General features: G+C 44.9%; 2 protein-coding genes across 3 annotated transcripts in view; one reads left to right on the top strand and one right to left on the bottom strand.

Annotated features, from left to right (window-relative positions):
* Positions 1-8,558, bottom strand: part of edaradd (EDAR-associated death domain) — a 34,620-nt gene extending 26,062 nt beyond the window's left edge. Inside the window, exons 1-2 of one of the 2 annotated variants that reach the window (XM_080868450.1) lie at positions 8,497-8,558; positions 7,225-7,265 (exon numbers count right to left, since the gene is read on the bottom strand). In XM_080868450.1, coding sequence (XP_080724576.1) covers positions 7,225-7,264 — 40 coding nt within the window. In that variant the 5' untranslated portion in view covers position 7,265; positions 8,497-8,558. The remainder of the gene's footprint in view (positions 1-7,224; positions 7,266-8,496) is intronic. The other variant, XM_080868451.1, reaches the window with a different exon arrangement.
* Positions 2,115-25,804, top strand: part of pdzd8 (PDZ domain containing 8) — a 41,894-nt gene continuing 18,204 nt past the window's right edge. Inside the window, exons 1-3 of the mRNA XM_080868445.1 lie at positions 2,115-3,126; positions 17,199-17,324; positions 19,785-19,887. Coding sequence (XP_080724571.1) covers positions 2,246-3,126; positions 17,199-17,324; positions 19,785-19,887 — 1,110 coding nt within the window. The 5' untranslated portion in view covers positions 2,115-2,245. The remainder of the gene's footprint in view (positions 3,127-17,198; positions 17,325-19,784; positions 19,888-25,804) is intronic.

Consider the following 25,804-nt stretch of genomic DNA (forward strand, 5'->3'; position numbering starts at 1 on the left):
CTCCTAAAGTCTTTGAGCGTGTTATTCACCTTTTCCTTACTTGCAGATGAGACTACTGCAATTCATTGTATTATGGTCTAGATCAGGCCTCCATCCATCGTCTTCACATGGTCCAAAATGCAGCTGCTCGCCTGCTAACTGGTACCAAACAGAGAGAGCTTATAACCCCAGTTTTGGCTTCTCTACACTGGCTTCCTGTCTCCTACAGGATCCAATTTCAACTTTGACTTTTTGTTTTTAAGTCTCTTAACGCCCGAGCCCCTCCTTACCTGTCTGAGCCCCTCTCTGCCTATGCTCCAGGACAAACCACCAGGTCCAGCTCAAAACCACGGACTGATCTCAAATCTCGTGGTGATAGATCCTTCTCTGTGGCAGGTCCCAGAGTCTCAAATAGTCTCCCCTAAATGTTAGATCTGCACAACACTTGATCAATTTAAATCTTTACTAAAGACACATTTCTATGCCCTGGCTTTTAACACACTATGACCCAAGCATTCTGGTCTTATTTGAAATAGTTTTAGTTATTGTTTTAATTCTTTTATTGTCCTATTATTGTTTTTTATTCTTATTAATGTATTACATTGTTGCTTTTTAATGCCATTTTTATATTGTTAAGCACTTTGTGCAGCATCGGCTGTTTGAAATGTGCTATAGAAATAAACTTGACCTTGACCTTGTCTCGTAGGTGCTGATTTCTATTCCTAATGCTTCACACTAGGCTGTGAAACCAAGCTACAAGCCTCCACCTGATGAAGCCAACACAACCGCAACCCAACTGTTTCTTAAACATGGTAGTGTCATGAAATTCAAAGGATTATCTATTTTTTTAAAATCAAAATAGCATATCTTCTTAGTTTAAATATTAGATATGGTTTCAATGTCCTAAAATTTCATACTATTTACTTGATGACTTAAAAAGATGTAAGGGCTCAAAAAGGGCTGTATTGGAAACAATATGCATAATAAAAAGAGAAAATCAACTTTACACATTGATTTGTAATTAATCAATTTGTTCAGGTACCTCTGAAAGGGGATGGCACAGTAGCACATTTTACGTGGTTTTGTTAAATATACAGTTATTGAACAGAAATGAGCCAAATCTCAGGGGATTGGGTGTTTTTCACACTTTCAGAGTTTTGGTCCTAAGACTAAATTCTATCCTGTGACTTCCATATTCCATCTGGACTGTAGGATATACTGATAAATCACAGATTTCTCTTTGTTTGGCTGGATCCAGTGGATCTGTCATTCCCTCTGTGGTTACTGCCAACCCCACAGCTTGATGCTGCCACCACCATGCTCCACCTGTGTCATAGTGCAATGCCTATTTTCTTTTCATGATACCTGTCTTCGTGCGTTTTCTTTAATTGTTCATTTGAAATGTAAAACAACAAAAAGTGCAACGCAGTGAGAAAGACACCAGTGACCCCTGCAGGAGTGTTCAGGAAAAACATGCTAGACGGTCTTAGACAGTCTTCCCCTTTGATTTGGTTTTAGTTAAATTCGTTCACATTTTTTTAGTTTGTGCTTTTTGGGTTTTTTTCACACAAAGAGGAAATAACATAACTGTTCATTTGTATATCACACACACACACATATACATACATATATATATATATGTGTGTGTGTGTGTGTGTGTGTGTGTGTGTGTGTGTGTGTGTGTGTATATATATATATATATATATATATATATATATATACATATATATATATATATATATATATATATATATATATATATATATATATTTAAATTTAAAAAAAAAATACTGTTCATCATATGTATACAGTGCTGCAGAAACTGTGCACCTCACGCCCCTTTCTTCTCCCTCATCTGAGTTGGAGATGCATTTGTACATCTGTATGGTGACAATAAAGCTATTCTATTGGCACTGAATACATTTGCACTAAAATATGAAGAATAAACATGAATATTTAGAGGAAGTGATGGTTGTCGGTAACATGGCAGCCGTATGTTCAAGACTGTGACCAAAGGAAAGCCGTGTTTACAAAGAGGGCCGCGGAACCCGGTGACTCCGGTCAACAGGTTTCGCAGTCTGCTTGAACGCATCAAAACCTGATTTCGTCATCACGCACAGTCACGTAACCCATTCGTCCAATCAGGTGAGAAGCTAAGAGAAGCTCAGGAAAGAAGCCGATGATATGGCAGCTTTGAGAGCGCCCAAGTAGAACTTGCTTCGTGTTATCACAACACTTTGAGTGGATATCAGGGCGCGTGCTCGACATGATTTACTTAATACTCGTTTCCGCGGTTTTCGGTGCAGTCGTTACGCTGATAGTACAGTTCCTGCTAATATACCGGAGAAGCCCTGAGCCCGTAGGCAGGACAGTGCAGTATGTCAAAGTAGTGCCCGGTAACGCGCTGAAGGATTACTTTAATAGCCATCATGCCGAAGCAGGCCAGCAGCAGGACAGCACGACATGTACCGCATCTAAGCAGCCAGAGGCCGCCTCTACGCGGCAGCAGGAGGCAGCCGTCACCGGCGGCGGCCCGAAACAACAGCCGCCACCGCCTTCCCAAAGCGAGCCCATCGATGCAGGAAAAGCCGAAACGTGCCATTTCCTAAACGCTATCTTTCTGTTCCTATTCCGGGAGCTCAGAGACACTCCCGTCGTCAGACACTGGCTCACCAAAAAGATTAAGGTGGAGTTTGAGGAGCTGCTGCAGACCAAGACAGCTGGTCGGCTCCTGGAGGGACTCAGTCTGAAAGATTTCTCTCTCGGGAATTCGCTGCCGGTTTTTAAGACCGCCAAACTCATGAAGCCGGCGCATCTGAACGAGGACGGGATGCCCGAAGAGCTCAACTTCGAGGTGGACATCGAGTACAATGGCGGCTTCCACCTCGCCATCGACGTCGAGCTGGTGTTCGGAAAGTCTGCGTACCTGTTCGTCAAGATGAGGCGCGTGGTGGGCAGGCTGAGGCTGCAGTTCACGCGCGTGCCCTTCTCCCACTGGTCCTTCTCCTTCCTCGAGGATCCACTGGTGGATTTTGAGGTGAAGTCCCAGTTTGAAGGGAGGCCACTGCCTCAGCTCACCTCCATCATAGTCAACCAGCTGAAACGGGTCATCAAGAAGAAACACACCTTACCCAACTACAAAATCAGGTACGGTCCAGACCCAGCGGAGTAAAGTGTGCTGAGCATGTAAGCCATGAAATGTTAAAGATGACGACCAAACTAAGAAATGAAACACCTGGGAAGAGCCCCCAGACCCCAAACTCCCACAACCAGACAACAACAAAGAGAATGACCAAAAACACAAAGGGCTACGCAAAGACTCTGTTATAGAGAGTGGTCACAAAACACACAAATCACCCACTGAGACACAATATCATGACTTGAAAGATATAAAGTAATCAGGGAAACTCTCAAAATGACAGTAAACATGCAGGTGGTCAGAGTCGTATGCGTGCTGTGGGTGACTGCACACCGGGCAGCAAGTCTAACAATCCGTCCGTGGCTCAGTGTTTACGGCCGGTAGCTTAAGAATGAAGAATGTCTTTGCTGGCAGACCTTTCAGACTCTGGAAGAGTGTTAACTTTGTGTAGCATTCATTATTTTCTGAGCTCTGCTCATGCTTTGAATGGTACTTTCTTTCCAGTTCTTCTTTTAAGCAGTGAGAAAGTTTCAGCTCTGTTCAAGAGAGGAACTGTTCCCCTTTTTCTTTCTTACGTGTAGCAAGTCAAGTTTTATATGCACTTTTCAAGAAGAAAGGTTACAAAGTGTTTTATGATCCAAAAGTAGATAGAAAATAAAGCTTAATCAAAGCAAGCTTGCACAGGTGGGTCCCAAGCTTCTCTTTAAAGGTATCAGTTAGGCTGCCACAAACCAGTATTTTGATAGTCGACTAGAGCTGGGCGATATGAGATTTTTTCATATCACGACATGTTTTTTTCATTTCAGGCGATAACGATATCTATCACGATATAAGCCAAATAACTATATTTGTAAGATTTAAATGTGCCGTTGCTCACAAGTAAAATGTGAAATAATCAGCAGCTTGTTTTTAAATATTTATTTCCCATAATAAGTTCAACAGGGTAGATGTACTTAAGGAACACGAGACTTTTTCAGATAAATAAAGGCAAATATTGCAAACTACACAAAAGGCAGCCGCTAAAGCGTTTAAGTTTCAAAATAGAACAAACAAAACAGACTAAACTGTCAATTCCACTTAGAAACAAAATATTAATTCTAAAAATAAATCTTAGTTTGTTTTACAGAAGAACAGACAAAACTGACTAACTTTTGTCAGTATCAAATAAACTGAGAACTAAAAGGAAATTCTCAATCTCTCCTTGTTGTATAGCTGAGCTTTTCAAACAGTTTTAACAGTTACTTTAGTCTGACAAAAGCCGAATGACGAATTAGCGCTTCCAGTCAGAGACTGAGGCTACGTCCACACGTACACGGGTATTTTTGAAAACGGAGATTTTCCGTTTTCGTTTTAAAAAATAATCCCGTCCACACATAAAGGCAGAAATGAAGGAAAACGCTGCTATGAACATGCCAAAGCAGCAGGTGGCGCTAGATTCCTAACCGTGCAGAAATGTTGGCCAATCAGAAGTCTAGAAGCCTCGGTGGGAAAAAGTAAACAAAGCTGGGGCATAGAAGCAGAACCGAGTCGTATGTGTGGACGGACAGTAACTGTGTGTATATGTAAGCATTTAAACACTGCAGAGAGTAGAATTAACAGTATTGTAGAAATTCATTTCACCGAAACAATAACGTGGCGCACAGTGTGACGCATGCACCAGTTTATTGTATTTCCAGACTTGCTTTCGGCACATTTACAGTGCACGCTACTCTGTTTTTTGTCAGACTTGAAATAGCCGAAATACCTTCACACTACGGAACTTCTCTGGCTCTTCCGTTCGACAATCTCTCCGGCATTGGAACCATCATCTGTTTTCTCTTCGGTCACGCTCGGTTGATTTTTCTAAACTGTAACTTTAATCTCAGCCAAACCGATTTACTCAGGAACAAATCAAACCCTGAAAAAAGCCAAACAATAAGATTTTTAAGTTATCTAAGTGACTCATTTATCATGTTTAACCTGAGTAGCAAAAAGACCGCAGCGATCTGAAAATGATGCGTCGGGAGTGCGCTGTTCTCGCCGGCTCGAGTGAGCCTCGAGCTCCCGGTCAGCTGTCGAGCTGGTGGGTAACAGACGTCTCCGAAAACGTCGGAGCGCTTTTGCAAATATGCGATGTCTTGATAAACAGCAGATATTTGAAGTTTACTCAGCTACATTCTTGCCTGAAAATATCTTAAAGGTTTATTTTGTGACCCAGAGAGTAATAAAAGTTACATTAAAACTAAGTAACTGCGTGACGTATATATCATGTTTAACCTGAGAAGCGAAAGACGGCGCTGGGTTTGAAAACGATGTGACCTCAGAGACCCGATAGTTCTGACTTGCTCCCTCTCCAGAACAAAAGTGTACAGCACACCTGAATATTTTACCTCAACCCTTGTACTTGGCGCGCGTGTCCGTGGCGCTCTCTCTCCTCAGCTCAGCTTCAGCGTGTAGAACAGAGGCAGGTGCCGTAACATCAGACATGCTGATGACTTGTTAGATTACTGTAAAGGTGTCTCAGTGTCCCCTCTCGCTCGTCCTCCACACATGACTTTTCCACAGTTTGCATCAATGACAGGACGTTAAACTGAAAGTGTTTCCTGGAGAGTGCAGGCAGATGTTCACATTGACAGCTGACCAGGCTGTGATTGGAGCCCTAACTGAACTTGTGTTTTTGTGGTAGATTTTTTAAACCACGTGCTGCTTTCTAGAAAAACTCAGACGATGTGTCACAGTAACAAAGTGAGGTGATCATCTTTTGAGGATATGGAGGTCCTGCAGCCCAGTGTCTGTAGTTTTAGCATTGCTTCACTTTCATTGATATTTTCCATTGAGAGACTGCACTGACCCTCTGGCCTCACTGAGCTAACGCTGCTCTTCTGCTATCACGTGCATATTGCTCCAAATTGCATCAATATAGGACTCGACGTCGATCATCTCGGGACACTTTGTGTTACGTTACTATATTAGCGGAAGTACTGATGCATGAACATCATGTGCGCTGTTAACCAGAGTTTCTGACCCGGGAGGTGGGGTGGGGAGGTCCAGGCTCAAGAGCCACTGTCCTGCAGCTTCCTGGGTCAACACACCTGAATCACATGATGGGTTCATTACCTGGGGACACGCTGAGGAGGTCATTTAGCCATTTTAAGGAGCTGTGTTGGATCATCATCTGAAACCTGCAGGTCTCGAGGCCTGGAGCTCCCCATCCCGATTTAGACAGATCTGAATGTAGATGTTATCCTAGCCATCGTTACCATGGAAACATGAGACTTCCAGCCAGTTCTGAACTGGTCCCTTTTGAGCACCGGCCCATACTTCAGCTTCAGTCTGAGAAGCAGATGTTCGATATCATCACATAGCAGCAGAGGAGCATTTTCTTCTTCTAATCGTAGTCGCTGACTGTAAACGTACACGCAGCCAGTTCTATGTGAAGCTTGGCCTTCGTGTGAGTGAAGCTGCTGCAGCTGAACTGCTGTCCCTCTTAAATGGTTGCCTCTTGCATCTTGATCTGACGATAATGACCTTCCTGTTGCATGCACTGCTCCTGGGTGGAAGCATCTGCATTGGTTTGACACGTTTACTCGCATTTGGGAGCCAAGTTTCTCCCACTACGTGAGTCACATTTCAGACTTTGCTCCCACTTGGAGCTTCTATAACTTCTGTTTTCAGTGTTAATAACGATTCATGTTGTTTGTAAGGATGGTTTAATCGTCCTCATAAATGTTGGTACCAAACTCCAGACAAAGGATGCTGCTGTCGATTCTGTGACATCAAGTCATTTTCATTTTGACAACATGCATTTCCAAAATCCTAACTGCCCCCAGGTTCCACTTTTAACCGTATTTTATTATCTATAATTTGGCCTGACCTGCTGACACGAGCATTGTTAGGCCAAGGCTGTGAGTCTGTGCTTGGCCTCAGCTATGGGCAGCTTGCTGTCCTTCTCGGGCACAGCGAGGGAGTTGGCTGCTCGGCCTCCAGTGTCTTCCCCCGTGGAGGGTACTGCTCCTGGCTTCGCTCGTCTTGCAGCTGAGCATCTGAGTGTTGGTTTCAGTGATGGTCACAGTAGCTATTGTCTGTAATGCTGCATTTACTACTACACCTTCAGAGGAGCTTCTGACCTTGGTAATGAGCCACAGAGGGTTCCAGCGTAGCTGTCATCCTGTCAAGATAATTCCCCGTGTTTTAAATCTTAACATTAGCATGAGAACGGCGATGCTACAATCCTGCCTGTGATTTCAAACATTAGCTTTATTAGCCTGAGAGAAATGACAGCTCTGCATTATTAAAAATCATCATGGACACTTTGTCCTGATGAAACAGTGGAAGCTTTATACAGGTAAGCTTAACAGTGCATTTTTCGTTCTCATGTCAGTGTTTGTGTTGGGTGCATGATGAGAGTCAGAGTGGGACACGCTCGGTCACGGAGGCTCTGTGCAACACAATTTAGTTTATGCAGTGACAGGAACAGAAGAAAGGGAAGCGGAGCGACTGTGTCATTGAGAAAGAGAAACTCGGGTCAGTGGTTTGTAATTTCACTGCGGTTTCTTATCAAGTCAGAGCAGACGTGGCAGGTAGCTGCTGCTGATGGGCGTGCCTACAGTCCAGCTGTCAGACTGACAAAATTAACCATGTCTGATGAAGGCGGGGCTTGTTCCACTCGGAGCGATGTGCTGGAGCGTAGCGGTGACTCTCACAGCAGCATGATTTCCTCTTTGCTCTCTTGGACCTACTTGACTCCTGTGAGTCCTTACAGGTGTGTGCGTGCGTGTGCGTGCGTGTGCGTGCGTGCGTGTGCGTGCGTGTGCGTGCGTGTGCGTGCGTGTGCGTGCGTGTGCGTGCGTGTGCGTGCGTGTGCGTGCGTGCACTAACTTTGCTTACAGCTGGGGCTTGAATCAGGAATAAGGTCCTATTCATGCATGTATGTATCCAGTGTATTTAATAACAGTGTGTAAAGGTTGCACAGTAGTGTTTGAGTACTTTGCAGCTATGGTGAGCTTGCAGTGATACCCATGAGGCATTTCTCCAGCAGCAGTCCCAGACAGTGGGCTGACCACGATGTCATTACAGCCTGTGCATACAGTCCCGGCGTGTTTTACACCGCGTTACTTTCCACAAGCATGGTTCATGGATTCCTCGGCTAAATGGAAAACATAAACAACAACCCCCCATTTCTCTTTTATTTTGGTTAATATGCCAGTACTCCTTTTTTTTCTTTCTGTGGGTTCGTTAGCCAAACTTCAGTAACAGCAGAGATCTTACAATAAAATGTTAACATTTCCTCAGTGTTATTTGAAGATTTGTGTTGGGTCTGTGTTTCCACGTCCCGCTGGTGTAGAGACTTATTGTCGTGAAGGAAAAACAAAGCAACAGCAGTCGATCGATTTACTTACACAAGGGAGGCCTCGTCGGTGTCTCAGGAACGCACTTCGAATCCTACCACAAAATGACCCCGACTCCGGCCTCGCTCGCTGCCTTTTATTGGAAAACCCCGTTACAGTAAACGATAGTTTACACAAGTACCTCCCCTCGTAAAACCCCCTTTGGTTACAAAGACAAGGCAGTGTGTGTGTGTGTGTGTGTGTGTGTGTGTGTGTCATGGGGGTGCGTTTGTGTGACCTGATCACAACTGTTTCTAACAACATCCTGGTCATACGGGGTAATCTCCCCCACACCCAGTGTGTGGTTCAATCCCTGGTTCACCAAACACAGCACAGTGAAGCCATAAAAAGGGCAGGACGCTTACCAAACATCAAACAAACCTTCACATGGATGTGCTTGTGATAAAACACTACAGCCCCCCCCCCAGAAGCTCGAGAGGCTGGGGGGGGGGGGACAAAGGAATGCCTTGATCACAGAGTTTGAAACAATGTAGCATAAACAACATTTAACCGTTTGCATACAAGGTGGTGCACCCCCCGAATACTCCGGTGACCATTAGGGTGGTCAAACAAGTCATTACTGGGATATTAATCAATATTGATGTAAGAGTATCCATGCAGCAGGGCTGTCTTTGTGTCACACAGCACCGCAGACAGAACGGCCCACAGTGTGTGGAGTAGGGCTGCCACGATTAGTCGACTAGTCACGATTACGTCGACTATCAAAATCGTCGACGACTGATTTAATAGTCGACGTGTCGTTTGAAGCTTTGTAAGATCCTGAAAGACGCAGGAATAAGTAGCAGGATTTAAGAGTGTAATAACGGACTGAAACAGAAGATGGCAGCACTGCATGTACAAGGATGCCAGCTGCCGTTAAACCCCGAAGAAGAAGAAGCTGTGTCCCAGAATTCATAGCGCAGCCCAGCGCAGTTGTCAACAATGGCGGCAGCTAGTTAGTTTTAATGTTACTCTTATTATTCTTTCTGGGTCACAAAATAAACGTTTAACATATTTTCAGGCGAGAATGTAGCTGTGTAAACCTCAAATATCTGCTCAGTTTATCAGGACACCACATATTTTCAAAAGCGCTCCGACGTTTTCGGAGACGTCTGTTACCCACTAGCTCGATAGCTAGCCGGGGGCTAGGCTAACTAGAGCCGTGAGAACACCGGACTCCCCGCAGATCATTTTCAAACCCACCGACGTCTTTCGCTACTCAGGTTAAACAGGATATATGAGTCACTTAGATAAATTAAAAATGTTATTGTTTGGCTTTTTTCAGTATTTTATTTGTTCCTGAGTAAATCGGTTTGGCTGAGATTAAAGTTATAGTTTTTACACAGCTGAATAAACATCAAGCAGACAGCTGATCATCAGAAGTGTGAGATGCTGGAGAATTTACTCCGGTGTCCTGTTATATTTTAGATAGCAAGGAGTTTATTAAACTTCACCGAAACAATCTGCAAATTTCATTAAAATTGAATAAACTATCATCTCGTCTTTATTGTTAGTTAGCACCTTAAAAGCTTAAAGCTGTAAGCTAATGATAGTTATATGAGAGCAGATGCTGCTGGTGCAATAAGCTGTACGTTTTATGTCCAATGGATGATGATCTGATTAGTCGACTAATCGCAAAAATAATCGGTGACTAGTCGACTATCAAAGTAATCGTTTGTGGCAGCCCTAGTGTGGAGGAAAAGAAGCAGCCAAATCAGATGGAGTTCAGGCCTGAAGAGCCAAGCTGAGGATGCGAGAGCTCCACCAGCATCCGTCACGCTTCCACCTCTACAGTCTTTATGAACAGGTCTGTTTTAAAAGGCAGGGGCTGACTAGTTCAATATTTCACAGTGGATGCTCTGTTTTGTAGCATAACTTCTTTGTCCATATTTCATGATTAACGTTTCCATGAGTTATGATTTACTGTTGAGTTGTTAGCTGACTCTAAAATCAATCCTGGCTTCATCAGCTCTAATAAATGATCTAAATGAGGGTCATTCATTACATGAAGCACCTTCAGCGCCTGCTGTGATTTGGCACAATATAAATAAAAGCAAACTGAATGAACTGAGCTTATGTAAACAACCAAGTATATGCACGGAGCCACGCAGCAGAACATCACGTATCAGGAGATGCTGGGACGACTTTCCCTGTTTTCTCTGCAGAGCTGGGTGTGCTGGGTGGCATCAGTCTTCTCAGTGGCTCTTTGTTTCCTCTTTCACCTGCAAATTTAATTGTTCAGCCGCTGACACACTGTGCTGAGTGCGGAGGAGAGTACTGCAGCTAAAGCATGCGAGCCTGCATCACCACAGTCGTGCAGAGCGAGTGTGATGAGATGATGTAATGAAGACTGGACTTTGGGATTTGCTGAGTAGCACAGCTGGGAGCAAAATGTGTGCTGGAGCTTTATCCCAGGCATCATACAGCTCTCCCTGCAAACTGTCATATCACTAATGCATTAAGCAGTGAATAAATAACTTTATTAGAACTTTTATCGGCACTCATAGTGAAATGTGGTTTGAGGCTAACAGCTGCTTCTCCAAAGAGTCTGTCATTCTGCTGATGTGCAACCTGAGCCCGGCACATGGATCAGTTCTTCAGCTGCTGGCTCTGGGTTGGTCTGTCAGCTCTGTGCAGAGACACACGGCGGTTACAGCATCGGTGTGTTTGTTTTCATTCACCCAAAGCAGATTTAATCTGACGCTGTCACAGTTTTTAAAAAGCCTTCTAATACATAGAAAAATGCAATGTTTACTGTTTTCACTTGTGGTTTCAGTTGAGGACAAAGGTCAGCTCACCGAGGTCGGAGCAGCTGTGCTCTTCAACGGTTTCTTTTCCTCTTTTTTTGTTTGCTTTGTTTGGTCGAGTGTGTCAGACAGAAACACTGGAACGGCCTGTAAACACGGTTAGAGTGGAAAAAAGAAGCTGGTTTCCCTCCCACCATGGTGGGTTTTATTTAAATGTTTTTTACTGAACACAGGCTGCTGCTGTTCTTTCTTTGAGTAAATGAATCACTGCTGCATCTGCTTGCAGCTGAAGGAGGGGCCGTTAAAACAGTTATTTGGCTGCTTCTGTTAGCTTCAAGTAGGGCTGCTACAAACCATTATTTTGACAGTCAGCTAGTCACCGATTATTTTTGCGTTTAGTCGACTGATCAGATCAGGCGTCCAGCAGCATCTGCTCTAACTATCATGAGCTTACAGCTGGAAGTGTTTCAGGTGCTCACTAAAAATAAAGACAAGATGATAGTTTATTAAACTTGAATGAAATTTGCAGATTATCTCGGTGGAGTTGAATAAACTCAGCGTCTGTTCTTTCTATGTCAAATAATTCAGGACACTGGAGTAATTCTGTTTCATCAGTTTTCCGTTTGTGTGAAACTAACTTTAATCTCAGCCAAACCGATTTACTCAGGAACAAATCAAACCCTGAAAAAAGCCAAACAATACGATTTTTAAGTTATCTAAGTGACTCATTTATCATGTTTAACCTGAGTAGCAAAAAGACCGCAGCGATCTGAAAATGATGCGTCGGGAGTGCGCTGTTCTCGCCGGCTCGAGTGAGCCTCGAGCTCCCGGTCAGCTGTCGAGCTGGTGGGTAACAGACGTCTCCGAAAACGTCGGAGCGCTTTTAATAATAATAATAATAATAATAATAATAATAATAGATTGGATTTATATAGCGCTTTTCAAGGCACCCAAAGCGCTTTACAATGCCACTATTCAGTCACTCTCACATTCACACACTGGTGGAGGCAGCTACAGTTGTAGCCACAGCTGCCCTGGGGCAGACTGACAGAAGCCAGGCTGCCATATCGCGCCATCGGCCCCTCAGTAGGCGGTAAGTTAAGGTGTCTTGCCCAAGGACACAACGACCAGGACGGCCAGGGATCGAAGCGGCGCCCTTCCGGTTACAGATGCGCTTCCCAACCCCCTGAGCCACGGTCACCCTTTTGCAAATATGCGATGTCTTGATAAACAGCAGATATTTGAAGTTTACTCAGCTACATTCACGCCTGAAAATATCTTAAAGGTTTATTTTGTGACCCAGAGAGTAATAAAAGTTACATTAAAACTAAGTAACTGCCACCATTGTTGGAAACTGCAGTTGTCTGGGCCGCGCTATGAATTCTGGGATATGGTGGGTCACGAAGGATACGCCCAACCCATCCTTCAAATCTGGGGAAATGAAGGATGCATTTTTGTTGGCTACATTTGGAGGAGTGTACAAATCTGGACAGCCTTCATCGCTGTAATGTAATCGGCCTACAAATGCAGCCTCAGAATTTGGACACAGATGTCACTACCCGATCCGTACATGTGCAGGTCGTCTTCTTCTGTTCGTTTAATGGCAGTTTACTCCCCAGTGTACGAGGATACCGCCACCTGCTGACCGAGCGAACGAGCCCGTAAACTGAACTTGCGTCATTACAAATCCTGCTTGTGTATCCGTGTTCAGTTTGATGTGGTGATAGTCGAGCGTGTTTATGGTTGTCTGTGTGGAGAGGATTGGTTGGAATAGTGACGATGACGTCCGCTGTCACTGGCAGTTGTCAGTAAACACTTAACCTGGCGTGAATTTGTTTGTATACGGACGTATCCGTTGTTTAAATGTCGAAAAGGAGGCAGAGCTGTCGAGAAATGCTAGGAGCTAACTGGGCGCTAACTGTCGCAATGTTGGCAGAGAGGAAGTGACGAAAGATTTTCGCAGGCGTGGTTTCGCGGTGCGTTTCTCAGCATGTTTGGAGATTTGGGAAGTGAAATGTTTAGACATCTCTGTGAGGACTATGCTACTGCACTGGTGCGACCATCAGGGACTTATGGGGACAAAGTGCCCGTACCCACGAGTTTGAAGACGTTTAGTGTCAGGGTTACAGTCAGGTTAGGGTTAGGCGTTCATTTCAATGTTTAGGGAAAGCATTATGTAGATGTCCCACTAACATATGAAAACGTGTGTGGAATTAAAAGGAATTCTAATTGAACATCTAAACCTGTGACCTTAGCACAGGATGGTAAAGATCACAGCCTGTGGGCCTCAGGTTAACGAACACTCGTCTCACTTTTCCGTTTGCTGATCTGACTCTGCAGAACTGTAGCAAAGTAGCTGCGTGGTAACATAACGTTGGTCTGTGTTTTCAGAGCTTCAGCCATGAATAAAATGCTTCCAGATGTATTTACAGTCACTGTGATGTGGGCGTGCCTCAGACAGGCTGTCTGTCCGGGGTGGGAATAAAAAGTAAAGGTACATGTTGGAAACGAAGCCAAACGTTCCTGCGGTGTTATAACCTTACTTCCAATGAAATGACTCTCATATCCTCTGTACATGACCTGCAGGTAACCAGTGGACCATTTAGGAGTGTTAAAGCTGCATGTTTCCCTGGGGCTGGAGGGAAACAGTCATGGCCAATCTGGGACTTGCATTTGTTGGGTGGATGTAAATTCTTTGCTCTTTGCTTTGTCTGTCATGTTTGGTAGTTGTGCACGCTGTTTTAGGTATGTAGCATCATTTATATGCATGTCAGCTTTATTTTGAAACTTCTGTTGCTGCCTTTCCCATCTGGTGTTTCTGTACAAGCGAGCTATGGGGTCTGGTAGTTACTGCTGATGTCCTGCTGTTGCTGGACTAACTGTAAATCTGTAGTCTTTGACTGCATCTGGTAGGGCTGTGCGACATGACCAAAATCTCCCGATATAAGACGTTTATCTTCCCATTAACGATATGAATCACAAAACGGTGCATTTTCTGTAAAGCCTGTGACTCTCGAGCGACTCGACCTGTGTGAAGTGTTTTCAGCTGGCCGTCGAGTGTTTTCACCGATGCATGAAACAATATTTTTGTCTCAACAACATTAACATGAATGCAACACATGGGAAAAAATTGCCACCATAAAATATTGATGTTTTGTTTTTAGATTAGATTACGTAGGCTCCACGGAGTCTGCCTCGTCCTTCTGGATGTTCATCCTCTACCTCTGTAGGAAGCGTGAACAAATCTGGGGTTGTAGTCGGGAATCAGATGTCTTAGCTGGTTTCTTTCCAGGTGAAGGACAGCTCCCCTCGGTGTAGTTCTTGTGTCAAAACCTGCTGTTGTCTCACTCGATAAGCTTGTTATAAAACAGGCTCCCTCAAGCTTAAAGTGATCAATGACTTTTAACAGCATCCACTCAAAATGAACTTGTACTCGTCAGTGAGCATATAATAATAATAATAATAATAATAATAATAATAATAATAATAATAATAATAATAATGGATACTTTATTGATCCCCATGGGGAAATTACTTGTTTTTCTCTGCATTTGACCCATTCACTCTGTGAAGCAGTGGGCAGCCCACTAAGCAGGCGCCCGGGGAGCAGTGTGTAGGGACGGTACCTTGCTCAGGGGTACCTCAGGGTAGCCGTTAAGTGGATTCGAACCGCCGACCTTCCGATCATGGGGCGACCACTTTACCTACTGAGCTATCCCTGCCCCATATGTCATCAATGCTGAGCTGATGACCCAAGCATGAGACTGAACACTGTGCTTGCTGCCTCTGAAGCAGTACAGTCCTTTCAGCGCCTCTCTCTGTCCGTCGCTAGCAAAGTTGACCCAGACAGTAAAGCTAGTTTTCGGCTACGAGCCCGACAGGAACCCGGCGTGTTAGCCAGAGGTCCCTTTAGCACGGCTCGGAGCCCGGACCAGGCCGAGGTCTGAGCACAAACATGCTGAGGCTGTGTTAGTTCAGTGACACAAACACAGTGATAGCAGCAGTGCTGCCACGTGTCTGCACAGACTGATGTGTTTGTGTTCGTTCAATGAAGGGCTTCAGTTAAGATTGAGAGAATCTGCATTCACGTTTGCAGTCTCATCAGACAATATTTAAAATAAAGAAAAACACTTCATTTTTGGAAATATTTGTGGATGTTTCTTTTGTGCTACTTGGATACTTAAGCCGCCCTCCAATGAGGGCCAAGTAAGTTGAGACTGAGTCTGTTTGCTCCATCTTTTCTTTGGTGCGTTTCAGCGGACACACCAATGAGCTGGCCGTTGGTTTGCACACCAATCGATGTGGCGTTGCTATATTTGCTCTTGAGTTACTTTGTTTCTAATATGATCGTATGTAGAACCTGCGGCAGATATTTAATAGTGCATTTAAAATAAGACTCGTAGGAACACTTCTCATAACTGCAAACTCCTTTTATCCCTACGCTGCAACCTTTCACACCATTCAAGTTGTTGTGGTATGCATTTAGCTAGTGTAGTGGTTGCACTGCTCTGGAGGTGCACGTGTTACGCTGTAGGGTTGAAATAAGTCTGCAGTTACAGTGTGGACGTAGATTTCCTGCAGAAATATCCTGCTGTATAGCCGTACTGATATGGACTGGGTAATGTGTAAGGAAGGCAAGGATGGATCTATCAAACTACAGAGGGCTGAATTCAAAGACAGCACAATAATCAGGTCAGTTCATGTTGCTGACATTTCATTGCAACAGCTCACATGACAGGCGAGTGTGGGTGCAAGTCGGCGAACCCAAAACCTTCATACTCTCGCCACATGAGGCTGGGCGTTGTCGAGCACCAGAGGAAAGGGAGAGGCCAAAATAGGTGCTGATATTTACAACCAGATGTCATTATCATTACTCGTGTTGTGTTTCTACATTTTGTTACACTTTGAAAACACGGTATCGTACAAAAATCCCTGATACATATTTATGTGTAAGCTACAGCAGGCCTACCCACCGATTGTCCACGTTGGAGTACGAGTCGAGGACAGGAAGCCTGCGGTGGTGCACATGCTGAACATCTGCTCCATTTGTCTTTGCACAGCCCCTCCCAGATGTGAACAGACTTCTAACAAGTATTACCGAGCAGCTTAGACCAACGCTGTATCATAACCGGTAGAGGTGGGAATCACCATACATCCCACGATACGATATTATCACAATACTTAACTCACGATACGATATTATTGCAATTTTTTTAAATACTTTGCGATATTCAGATTCTGTACGTAAAGGTAAACTTTATCAATATTTATTTATCTAATAACAAAGTCTCACACTCAGTCATTCTCTCATTTCAGTTTTATTGTTGACAAACTGAACGGTTTGTATTACAGTCTAGTCCAACTGAACTGAATGCAACCATCTGGTACAATTACAGCTATTCTGAACTATGCAATATGAAAACTATGCAGCCCATTCAGCAACTGAAGAATTGGAAAGTAAATTAAAACAAAATATAATTTTACATTAAATAAAAAAAGTTTTAAACGTAATTAAAATAAAACATGTCTTAAATTAAAATCAGTAAACTGTCGTGTTTATTGCTGCCATAAAAAACAGTTAAACACATTTGGACAGTGTCAGGATTCTTGCTCAGAAAAAGGATCAACATGCTCTGAAGTCAGAGCAAAACCTTTTTTGTAACAAAATATCGATTTCTGCTGTCCCTGCATCGATACATTATTAGCAAACAAAATATCACGATACTACACAGTATCGATTTTTCCCCCCACCCCTAATAACTGGTGTCACACTAAAATCTCGTTGTGGTCTTTCCTGTCATAACAATGTGAACGACCAGATTGAGCATTCTCTGTTCACTGAGTGGTAGCTGAAACATGCTTGGCACTACTTTAAGGTAACCCATTAAAGTTCGCGTTTAAGGAGGAGGGGAGTGTGTGTCCCCTGTCAGGAGGCAGCTAACTGAACGTATGCTGTTTTTGTTCCAGGTACAAGCCCTTCTTTCCTTTCCAAGTGCAGCCTCTGCACGGTTCAGCCTGTGATTTGGATCTGTCAGTGCACGACAGCCGGCTGGTAGAAGGACGGCTCAAAGTCAGCCTCATTGAGTGCAGCAGGTGAGACACTTCATCTCTGTTTGTAGGTTGTCACACAGCAACTTTGATCTATAGTTGTATAACTGGGTCCCTGTACAAAAGTACATTAAAATACTAAGACGTGAAATGAATCACAACAGAACTTAAATACATGTTGGTAACTTTTCAACGTGGCCATTCTTGTCATGTTAGTAACACCGGCGTGCATTAAAATCTTTAGCTGATTTTATGATTTTGATTATTAAAAAGGGGAGCAGGGTGGAGCCCGAGTTTGAGTCCACCACCAGGCCGGGGTGTTCTCCCAGACGTCTCCGAAAACGTCGGAGCGCTTTTGAAAATATGTGGTGTCCTGATAAACTGAGCAGATATTTGAGGTTTACACAGCTACATTCTCCCTGAAAATATGTTAAACGTTTATTTTGTGACCCAGAAAGAATAATAAGAGTAATATTAAAACTAACCAGCTGCCGCCATTGTTGGAAACTGAGCTGGGCCGCGCTATGAATTCTGGGACACAGCTTCTTCTTCTTCGGGGTTTAACGGCAGCTGGCATCCTTGTACATGCAGTGCTGCCATCTTCTGTTTCAGTCCGTTATTACACTCTTAAATCCTGCTACTTATTCCTGCGTCTTTTGTGATCTTACAAAGCTTCAAACGACACGTCGACTATTAAATCAGTCGTTGACGATTTTGATAGTCGACGTAATCGTGACTAGTCGACCAATCGTGGCAGCCCTACAGTCTGGCGACCTATCCACAGCGTGACCCCATGTAAGTGGGAGAGAAGAGTTTTTTTCCAGATGACCCTACTTGCTAAGGTCACGTAGTCAAAGAGCTACATAATGTTATGCTATCGAAATAAAAACGATAGATTTAATGCTATGTTGGCCCACACCCTGCCCACTGGGAATGTGTTATTCCAAAGGGAAGCACTACACCCGCTTGTTATGGTGTCACATTTTGCCTGTGTGTACTTTAGCTTGTACATTAGTCCATGATGTTGGACAGAGGAGTCTCCTTTCAGAGACAAACACGCCCTCCTCTGTCCAAGGTTGGCACGTGTATATTGGAGCTGTTAGCCTCGGCTGGCTCTGACTGACAGCTCTGTCCTTTGTTAGCTCGTGTCGTCGATGTATGTGTGTTTCTTTCATGCTTTGTGTTTCACAGGCCACCAAATGACTGGATCTTATTACTAAATCACATTTTAAATATGTAGTGTCTCTCCCTTTCTGTACTACAAAGTGCATCTGACTGAATATCATGTGGTTAATAAGCTGTCCAGTGGAGCTAAGCATCCACTGGTTTACCATTCGTGCGTCTGTTAAGTCCAGACTGGGTCTGCAGAGGGTCTTGGGGACTTGGTTTACTGGAGCATAAGATGTGATTTTTCTGCATGCTGTGAAGCAGTCATGTGTTTGTCTTTCTCTGCTCCAACTGTTTTATTTTGTTACAGACTTTAAAGACACAAAGATTTGTATAAACGTGGGATGTAACAGTTGCTTTACAGCCACAGAGTGATACTCCTCTGGGGTAGAGCAGGTACTGATGCAAAGGCTGGTGGTTCCACCCCCCAGTCTGCCTGCCAAACATTGCTGGGCAACATGTTAACCCCAGGTTGCTCTTAGTTAGGGAGTACTTAACAGCATAGAAGACAGTGACTGTGGCATGTTGCATAGAGCGCTTTGTGGGAGCGCTCCATGAGAGTGAGTCCATTTCCCATTCCCTCTGTCCTTTTCACAAAGAGGCTTACTGGCAAAGTGGGAGGAGCTGCTTGTACAGTAGGAATGTTTACAGTTTACAGTCGGTGGTGAGAAGTCAGATGATGATGATGATGACCTGTGTGTTTGCTGGTTTTGCTAAAACACACGAGTGACTGGCTCTCAAACATAAAACCACGAAACAACCATGTTCCCACTGACATGCAGGTCTGAACCTGCAAAGAAACCACTGCTTTTTTAAATGTGTCTGATCTAAACCAGTCGAGTCACTGGCGTCCCAGAAGCCCCTGCAGCGGGGCCGGTCTGGCCCATTGGATGGCTTTGCATTGTGTTTGGCACCAGAAACCATTTAGATTCAACTTTGATTAAGATGTCAGCTTCTTCACAGGACTGCACGGCACTGATCCAGAACAGGTCCCTGTGCTGATGATAACATGCGTATGTTGCAGTAAATGTTCTCAGATGCTTCACGACTGAGTGTTTGGCTGTGACAGTAAGGCACATCACATGAGCCTTCACGTCGTCCTGCAGCTCACCTGTGCTGACCACACACTCTGACCCACAGGCAGTCCAATGGAGTGCTGGCTCAGGCGACACAGAGGATGTGTAAACGCTACACTCAGACATGTCGTGTTGTGTAGTTCCTTTACATATTTGGGCCAAACTCTGTCTTGTCCAGTATGGTGAGCTACAAACACTCAGGCCAATGGATAGATCTGACTTCACTGCTATCTCTGAATGTGTTTTTGTTGGGGCTCTTCAGACTGTTCATCCTGGGCTCCTATGACAGAGAAACCTACGTCCATTGCACCCTGGAGCTGAGCAGCCACCAGTGGAAGGAGAAGGCTCGCAGTTCCATCAAAAAGGTAAAGGAAGCTCGTTTCATAACTTTATTCTCCATGTCTGTCAGACATCGATGTTGTAATACAGGACGGTGGTATCAGCAATATATACAGTGGTCAAAGTAAGGACTGAACACAGGAGCAACTTTCTAAATATGCTGTTGATATAAAATTGTCACAGTAACAACCCACCCAGTCCACACATGAAACCACAGACGTGTAATACTGAGAAACGGCGCGGCGTCCTGTGCCTCCTCTTCACATCCCCACTTCTGATTGGTCCTGGTTATTCCCAATGACAGGACAGGTCGAGGTCATTTCTAACGCACAAAGTTACTCTGGATGGAATTTGGCCGTCTCTGGTGTCTTTCCATCAACGTTTTAGAAAATTCAGCAGTGCCTCATCCGAGCCAGGAGAGGGCGCTGCTGAACAGCTCTACATGAGCACAGAGAGCAGGCTGTATCGAGGGCGTTTTGATGAACTGTGTTGCTGTGTTGGGCCCTTCAAAGATGAGACCCAGGTTTTTGCTCACATAAGTAGTTATATTTGCATTGGTACCAATCCAGTGTGATTGCTGAGGCCGTCAGCTGAGTTTCAGAAGGACACTTTTCAATTAGACTGATGGGTAATGCACAGATTATTTAGCAGGTGCTGCTTATTGGACACCTTGTCATAGTGACAGTAATGCAGGCTCATTTTGATTCTGGCTGATGAGATTGTCCCATTGTTGACATTTTACACGGCAAAGAAAATGTTCAGGTCCCCGCGGCAAACCTTTTCTAATTGCTGCAATTTAGAGATATTACAGTTATCACATCCGGCTTGTTTGACTAATGAGCATTTTTAGAGGGAAATGTCAGACTTAATTTGTGGCTCTGGCTCCAGCCTGGTGCCCGTATACTTGCCACACACTCCTGGATGACATTTGCGATGCCTCAAAAGATGATTTCTATTGTGGTGAACAGTAATTGGCCTGTACTGTTTTCTCATGTGGTGTTTAATGACTTTGGGAGAGTTGCATTGTCGTCCAGCAGGGGGCATTAAAATCTCAGCACCAAGCGTTTCTTTTATTCAGCGTTTACACGACACGATCAGAGCATCAGGTTTGTGCCGCTGAAGTTCAGCTTTTTTATTTGTCTCTCTGTGAAATCTCACATGACGTGTGTGTTCATGGTTATAAGCAGCAGTAAAAAGACTTTTACTCACCAAAGCTGGACTTAGATGGTCTGCATGGACTACACAGTGTGCCATTATTATAAGCTCGTCAGCGCCACAAACACAGTCGACAGGTTGAATGTGTACGCTCGGATACGTGAAGACGAGGCCTAGCAAACAGAAATGTGCTCCGCCTGTATCAGTGTCTGAATATCAGGGATTCAAAGACTTCACAAAGGAATGAAAACGGCTGTAAAGCTGCTCTGTAGAGGACAGTTAGATGCTGTGTTTTCCTGCTGCTGCCTTTAGAGGACGCCACAGCAGATCATCTGCTTCCGCCTCACACTAGCGCAGCATCCTGTCACACGTGTGCCTTCACTGTAGCCATGAGTGTTCTGGGGTCTCCATCTATTGCTCATGCCTGGCAGCTCCATCCAACACTCTTTGTCCAGTGTTTGTTTGCTGTCCCTCCATGAACGTGTGTTTATGGCTGCAGGAGGCTGAACTTTGTCCTGCACTCGTTTCTAATCTGCTCCTTCCTGCTCGCACCAAATCAAAGCCTTCCCGTCTTCAACTGTGCCGCCTCCAGCTCTGCCTCTCCCTACCATACATCATAGCAGGTCTCCATCTTGTAAACTGCACATTCACTCTGCTATCCTTCTGTCACAGCTAGACCCCGCGCCCGTCGAGGCCGCGCCCGTCGAGGCCGCGCCCGTCGAGGCCGCGCCCGTCGAGGCCGCGCCCGTCGAGGCCGCGCCCGTCGAGGCCGCGCCCGTCGAGGCCGTGGTCTACGCTACCTGCACTCACTCCTTCACCTCTCTTGTTTTCTGCTTCAGGTGTTTGACTCGAGATATTTAAACTTCACTGGCTGTAGTTCACGTGCGTTCTGTTTCATACCTACATTCATCTTTTCTCCACACCGTGCCTCCTCTCCTGGCTCTCCTCCACCCGCTCTCTAAGCTCACTGCAGATCACGGTGTCGTCTGCAAACATCGTAGTCCACAGAGACTCCCGCGTGGCGCGCTCTGTCAGCCTGTCAATCACCATTGCAAACATAAGGGGCTCTGAGCAGACCCCTGTTGTAATGCCACCCCCCCTCGAACCCATCTGCCACTCGTACCACACACCTCACTGTCGCTGCTCTCATGTTGTCAGTGCCTCTGTCTCCCTACCATATGCCTGTCCTGCAGTAGCTTCAAACACCTCTGCTGTCCTTCGTCCTTATAACGGCCCTCACTTTACTAACGCTCTGCGTATTCTCCACATTCAGACTGGTTGAGATGGGTTCCAGTCCCACCGTGACCCGACCTGAATAAGGCTAACCGTGGATGGATGGATGAGGGAACACTGTAATTGTCATCATACAATTGTTGTTTATAACGTTTAGAGCAATTTCACAGAAAGGTGGCACAAAGTGAAGGCGCTGTGTGACTCCAGCCTTGCTCAGTGGAAAGTGTAGATGCATGAACACACTCGACGAGCATCGCCACGAGCACAGGCCTCTCCAAGTGGACCCACTTCAAAGCGCTCGTGTCCCTTTTTTGTTAATGAACACATACAAATGCAGATTCACGGTGGCATTTGAGCCTAATTTATCAGACGTCTCCAGTCTGCATGTCCCCAGCAGGACTCTGTAGTAAGGATTAAAGGCTATACCATCTGGAAAAGGTCAAACCGCCATCTTTCTCTCCCTTTCCCTCTGTTGATTGCCAGATATGGCCGTTGCCTGTCCTGTGTTAATAGCATTTTGCCCAGTGTGAGCTGCTGCGATTCACCGCACTGTGTGTCTGCCGTCACGTAGGGGGCCTTCTCTATTCAGGCAGATCCCTGACAGTCTGTGTGACATGCTTATGTGATGCCATATCTGTTTCCTCGTCCATACAAACAATAGAAAGTGTCCATACGTGAACGAGACGTGCTGCGTTTTAATTAGAGCTCTATTTGTTCCGTCTCCTTTTCAGTTGCAGAATACGGTTTATTCACCGTTACGATAAACTGGTGCTGATAGCTTTGACATTTGGCTCGGTGCTTCTTAGTGTTTGCTTAATGATTCGTGTTACCCAGCTCTCTGTCCACACCTGAGCGTGTCTGACATGAGTATTTAGTACAAACTGAGACTTGCTGTGCAGACGTGGTGCTGCTGGGGGTGTTGTTCTGTTTATAACCTGCTGCCACTGACGGTTAGCTTCATGCCATAAGCTGCAGACGGCTATTTTTATATTTGCTGTAAGTGAATTGGATTTAATAGGACGCCAGGATTCACAGGTTTCTCAGCATGAACACATTCCTCATAAAATGGGTTTGAAATGTCTTCAGATCCCCTCGCAGCAGACGGGCTGGTTGGCGGTCTAACTGCTACGTTGTCTTTATCGTGAAATGTCGCGTTTTACAAACTGCCACTTATTGGTTATTCATCACTTAAACTAACAGCAGGGAGTGATGGCATAGAGCTTATTACAGGTAATAACTGTATAGTGTAGTATCACAAACGCACACATGTGCATGCGAAGCGTGTTCGTGCTAAAGGTGAAGGGGGATGGCAGTAGGCGGCTTCGTGTCTGTTGGGCGTGTTTGTACATCTGGCCTGCTCACCGGCCTCAGCTGATGCTTGCTGACAGCTTGACCAAAGAGACATGCGATGTGTGTATGAGCACACGTCAGGTGATCTACACGGTCGGCGGCTTTGTTGTGTGTGTGATGTTGTCTATGGCCGAGCTTCCTAAGTCTGAAGCAGAAACAGAAGTGAGTGCTGGCCAATGAGCCGCACGTGTGCAGGCAGCCCTGATCCAATGATTGCTCTGTAAACGAAGCGGCGAACATGATCGAGTCACGCTTCATGTAAGAACTGTAGACACGGACCTTTATTGACCGCATGGCTCATTATAAATGGACTGATTCTTAAATAGTGCTTTAATACAGCGTGCCTCATTCAGCCTTACATACATGAGCACTGCATAGTAGTATTAAGAAGAGGTTCGTGTGTGGATGATTAAAAACTCCATGTTTTAGCAACAGCTTTAGCTTTAAAAATCAGACTTTCTGCCTAAAGTTCAGTCTGCAGGACTCGGGTTAGTACTGGCAATATTCAGTATTGTCGTACTGAAATGAACAATACTTACATCTGTATGCCATCATATATTGCTGCAAAGCAGCAATGTATATCATTGCGTGTATATCATTCAGCACGTTGCCTTCACAGATGCTTCGTTTAGCCACTAATGCAGCCGGTCCCAGCTCCCACATCTTGAAAACATTTGAGAGCCTTGTCTGCAGCTGTCACCTGCTCCTCAAGACACAATATCTGATCCTTCTCCACTCTGTTTTACAGGCTTCTCACATTGCAGTCAATACTCACTGTGTGAATATTGACTGCACACACACACACACACACACACACACACACACACACACACCTCCTGCACCATTAGAGTGGTTGTTTGATGTTCCAGTGTGGCTGTCTTTGTGTCTTTAATCTGCTGCAGACACCTGATGAAAGGTTGATGAGCAGTACACACACACACACACACACAACAATGACTCATCTAGTACTTCACTTCCTGTTCAGCATTGTTTGTGGGGTACAAATGATACGTCTGTATCAGAACATAAGAATGCAGTAACACCTTTTCAAAGGGCGATGACTTTGTCGTTCTTAACAGGATTAAGATTCAAACGTTGAACTTCAGAAAAGTAGTAGAAGTCCTGCACACACCTACTAGCCTGACGTATATGATGAGGACCTGTCTATGGTTTTGTATGTGCACTTTTTGCTACAGTAGCAATGACAGTGCAAAGAGCTGATAACTAGTTCAGCTTTTAAACTGACCTTTAAACACAAACACATTCATTTGTAAGTAAACAGAGTGTGTGTGTCTCTCTGTGTCTGTGTGTGTGTCTCTCTGTGTCTGTGTGTGTCTCTCTCTGTGTCTGTGTCTGTCTGTGTGTGTGTGTGTCTGTCTCTCTCTGTGTCTGTGTGTGTGTGTGTCTGTCTGTGTGTGTGTGTCTGTGTGTGTGTCTCTGTGTGTGTGTCTGTCTCTCTGTGTGTGTGTGTGTGTGTCTGTCTGTGTGTGTCTCTCTGTGTGTGTGTGTGTGTGTGTCTCTCTGTGTGTGTGTGTGTGTCTCTCTGTGTGTGTGTGTGTGTGTGTGTGTGTGTGTCTCTCTGTGTGTGTGTGTGTCTGTGTGTGTGTGTGTGTGTCTCTCTGTGTGTGTGTCTGTCTGTGTGTGTGTGTGTGTGTCTGTCTCTGTGTGTGTGTCTGTCTCTGTGTGTGTGTGTGTGTCTGTCTGTGTGTGTCTGTCTCTGTGTGTGTGTGTGTCTGTCTGTGTGTGTGTGTGTCTGTGTGTCTTCTCTCTTGTCACATAACTCTGAGCAGGCGTCTGCTCGGTGGTGTCAGCTGTTGTGCGACTTGTTGGTCCTCTTGTGCTGCTGTGATGATGAATTTAAACTGATCCTTTGGCTGGTTGATGTGCAGTAAACACATGTAAGTGCTCGTAGGATCCACTGCATGTGTCCCAGCCTGAGTATAACATTCTCCAAATGACTGTCAGGTTATTCTGCACGTGCTGTCATGTGTCTCGCTCCGATGCAGGTCTTTAAATCTGGAAACCAGACAATGTAATGATATGTTTTCTCTTCTCAAAAACGCACAAAGGCTGGAGAAGAACCAAACTGTGTGCCGTGTCTAAATGCACAGCCATTAGATATTCAAAGGGCAGCTGAGGGAGCCGTCACATCTGTCACATCTGTCATACACAGGTGATGCATTCATCAACCATTTCCACGTCTCA

The sequence above is a fragment of the Rhamphochromis sp. 'chilingali' genome (assembly GCF_963969265.1).
Source record: "Rhamphochromis sp. 'chilingali' genome assembly, chromosome: 20".
NCBI classification, from domain to species: domain Eukaryota; kingdom Metazoa; phylum Chordata; class Actinopteri; order Cichliformes; family Cichlidae; genus Rhamphochromis; species Rhamphochromis sp. 'chilingali'.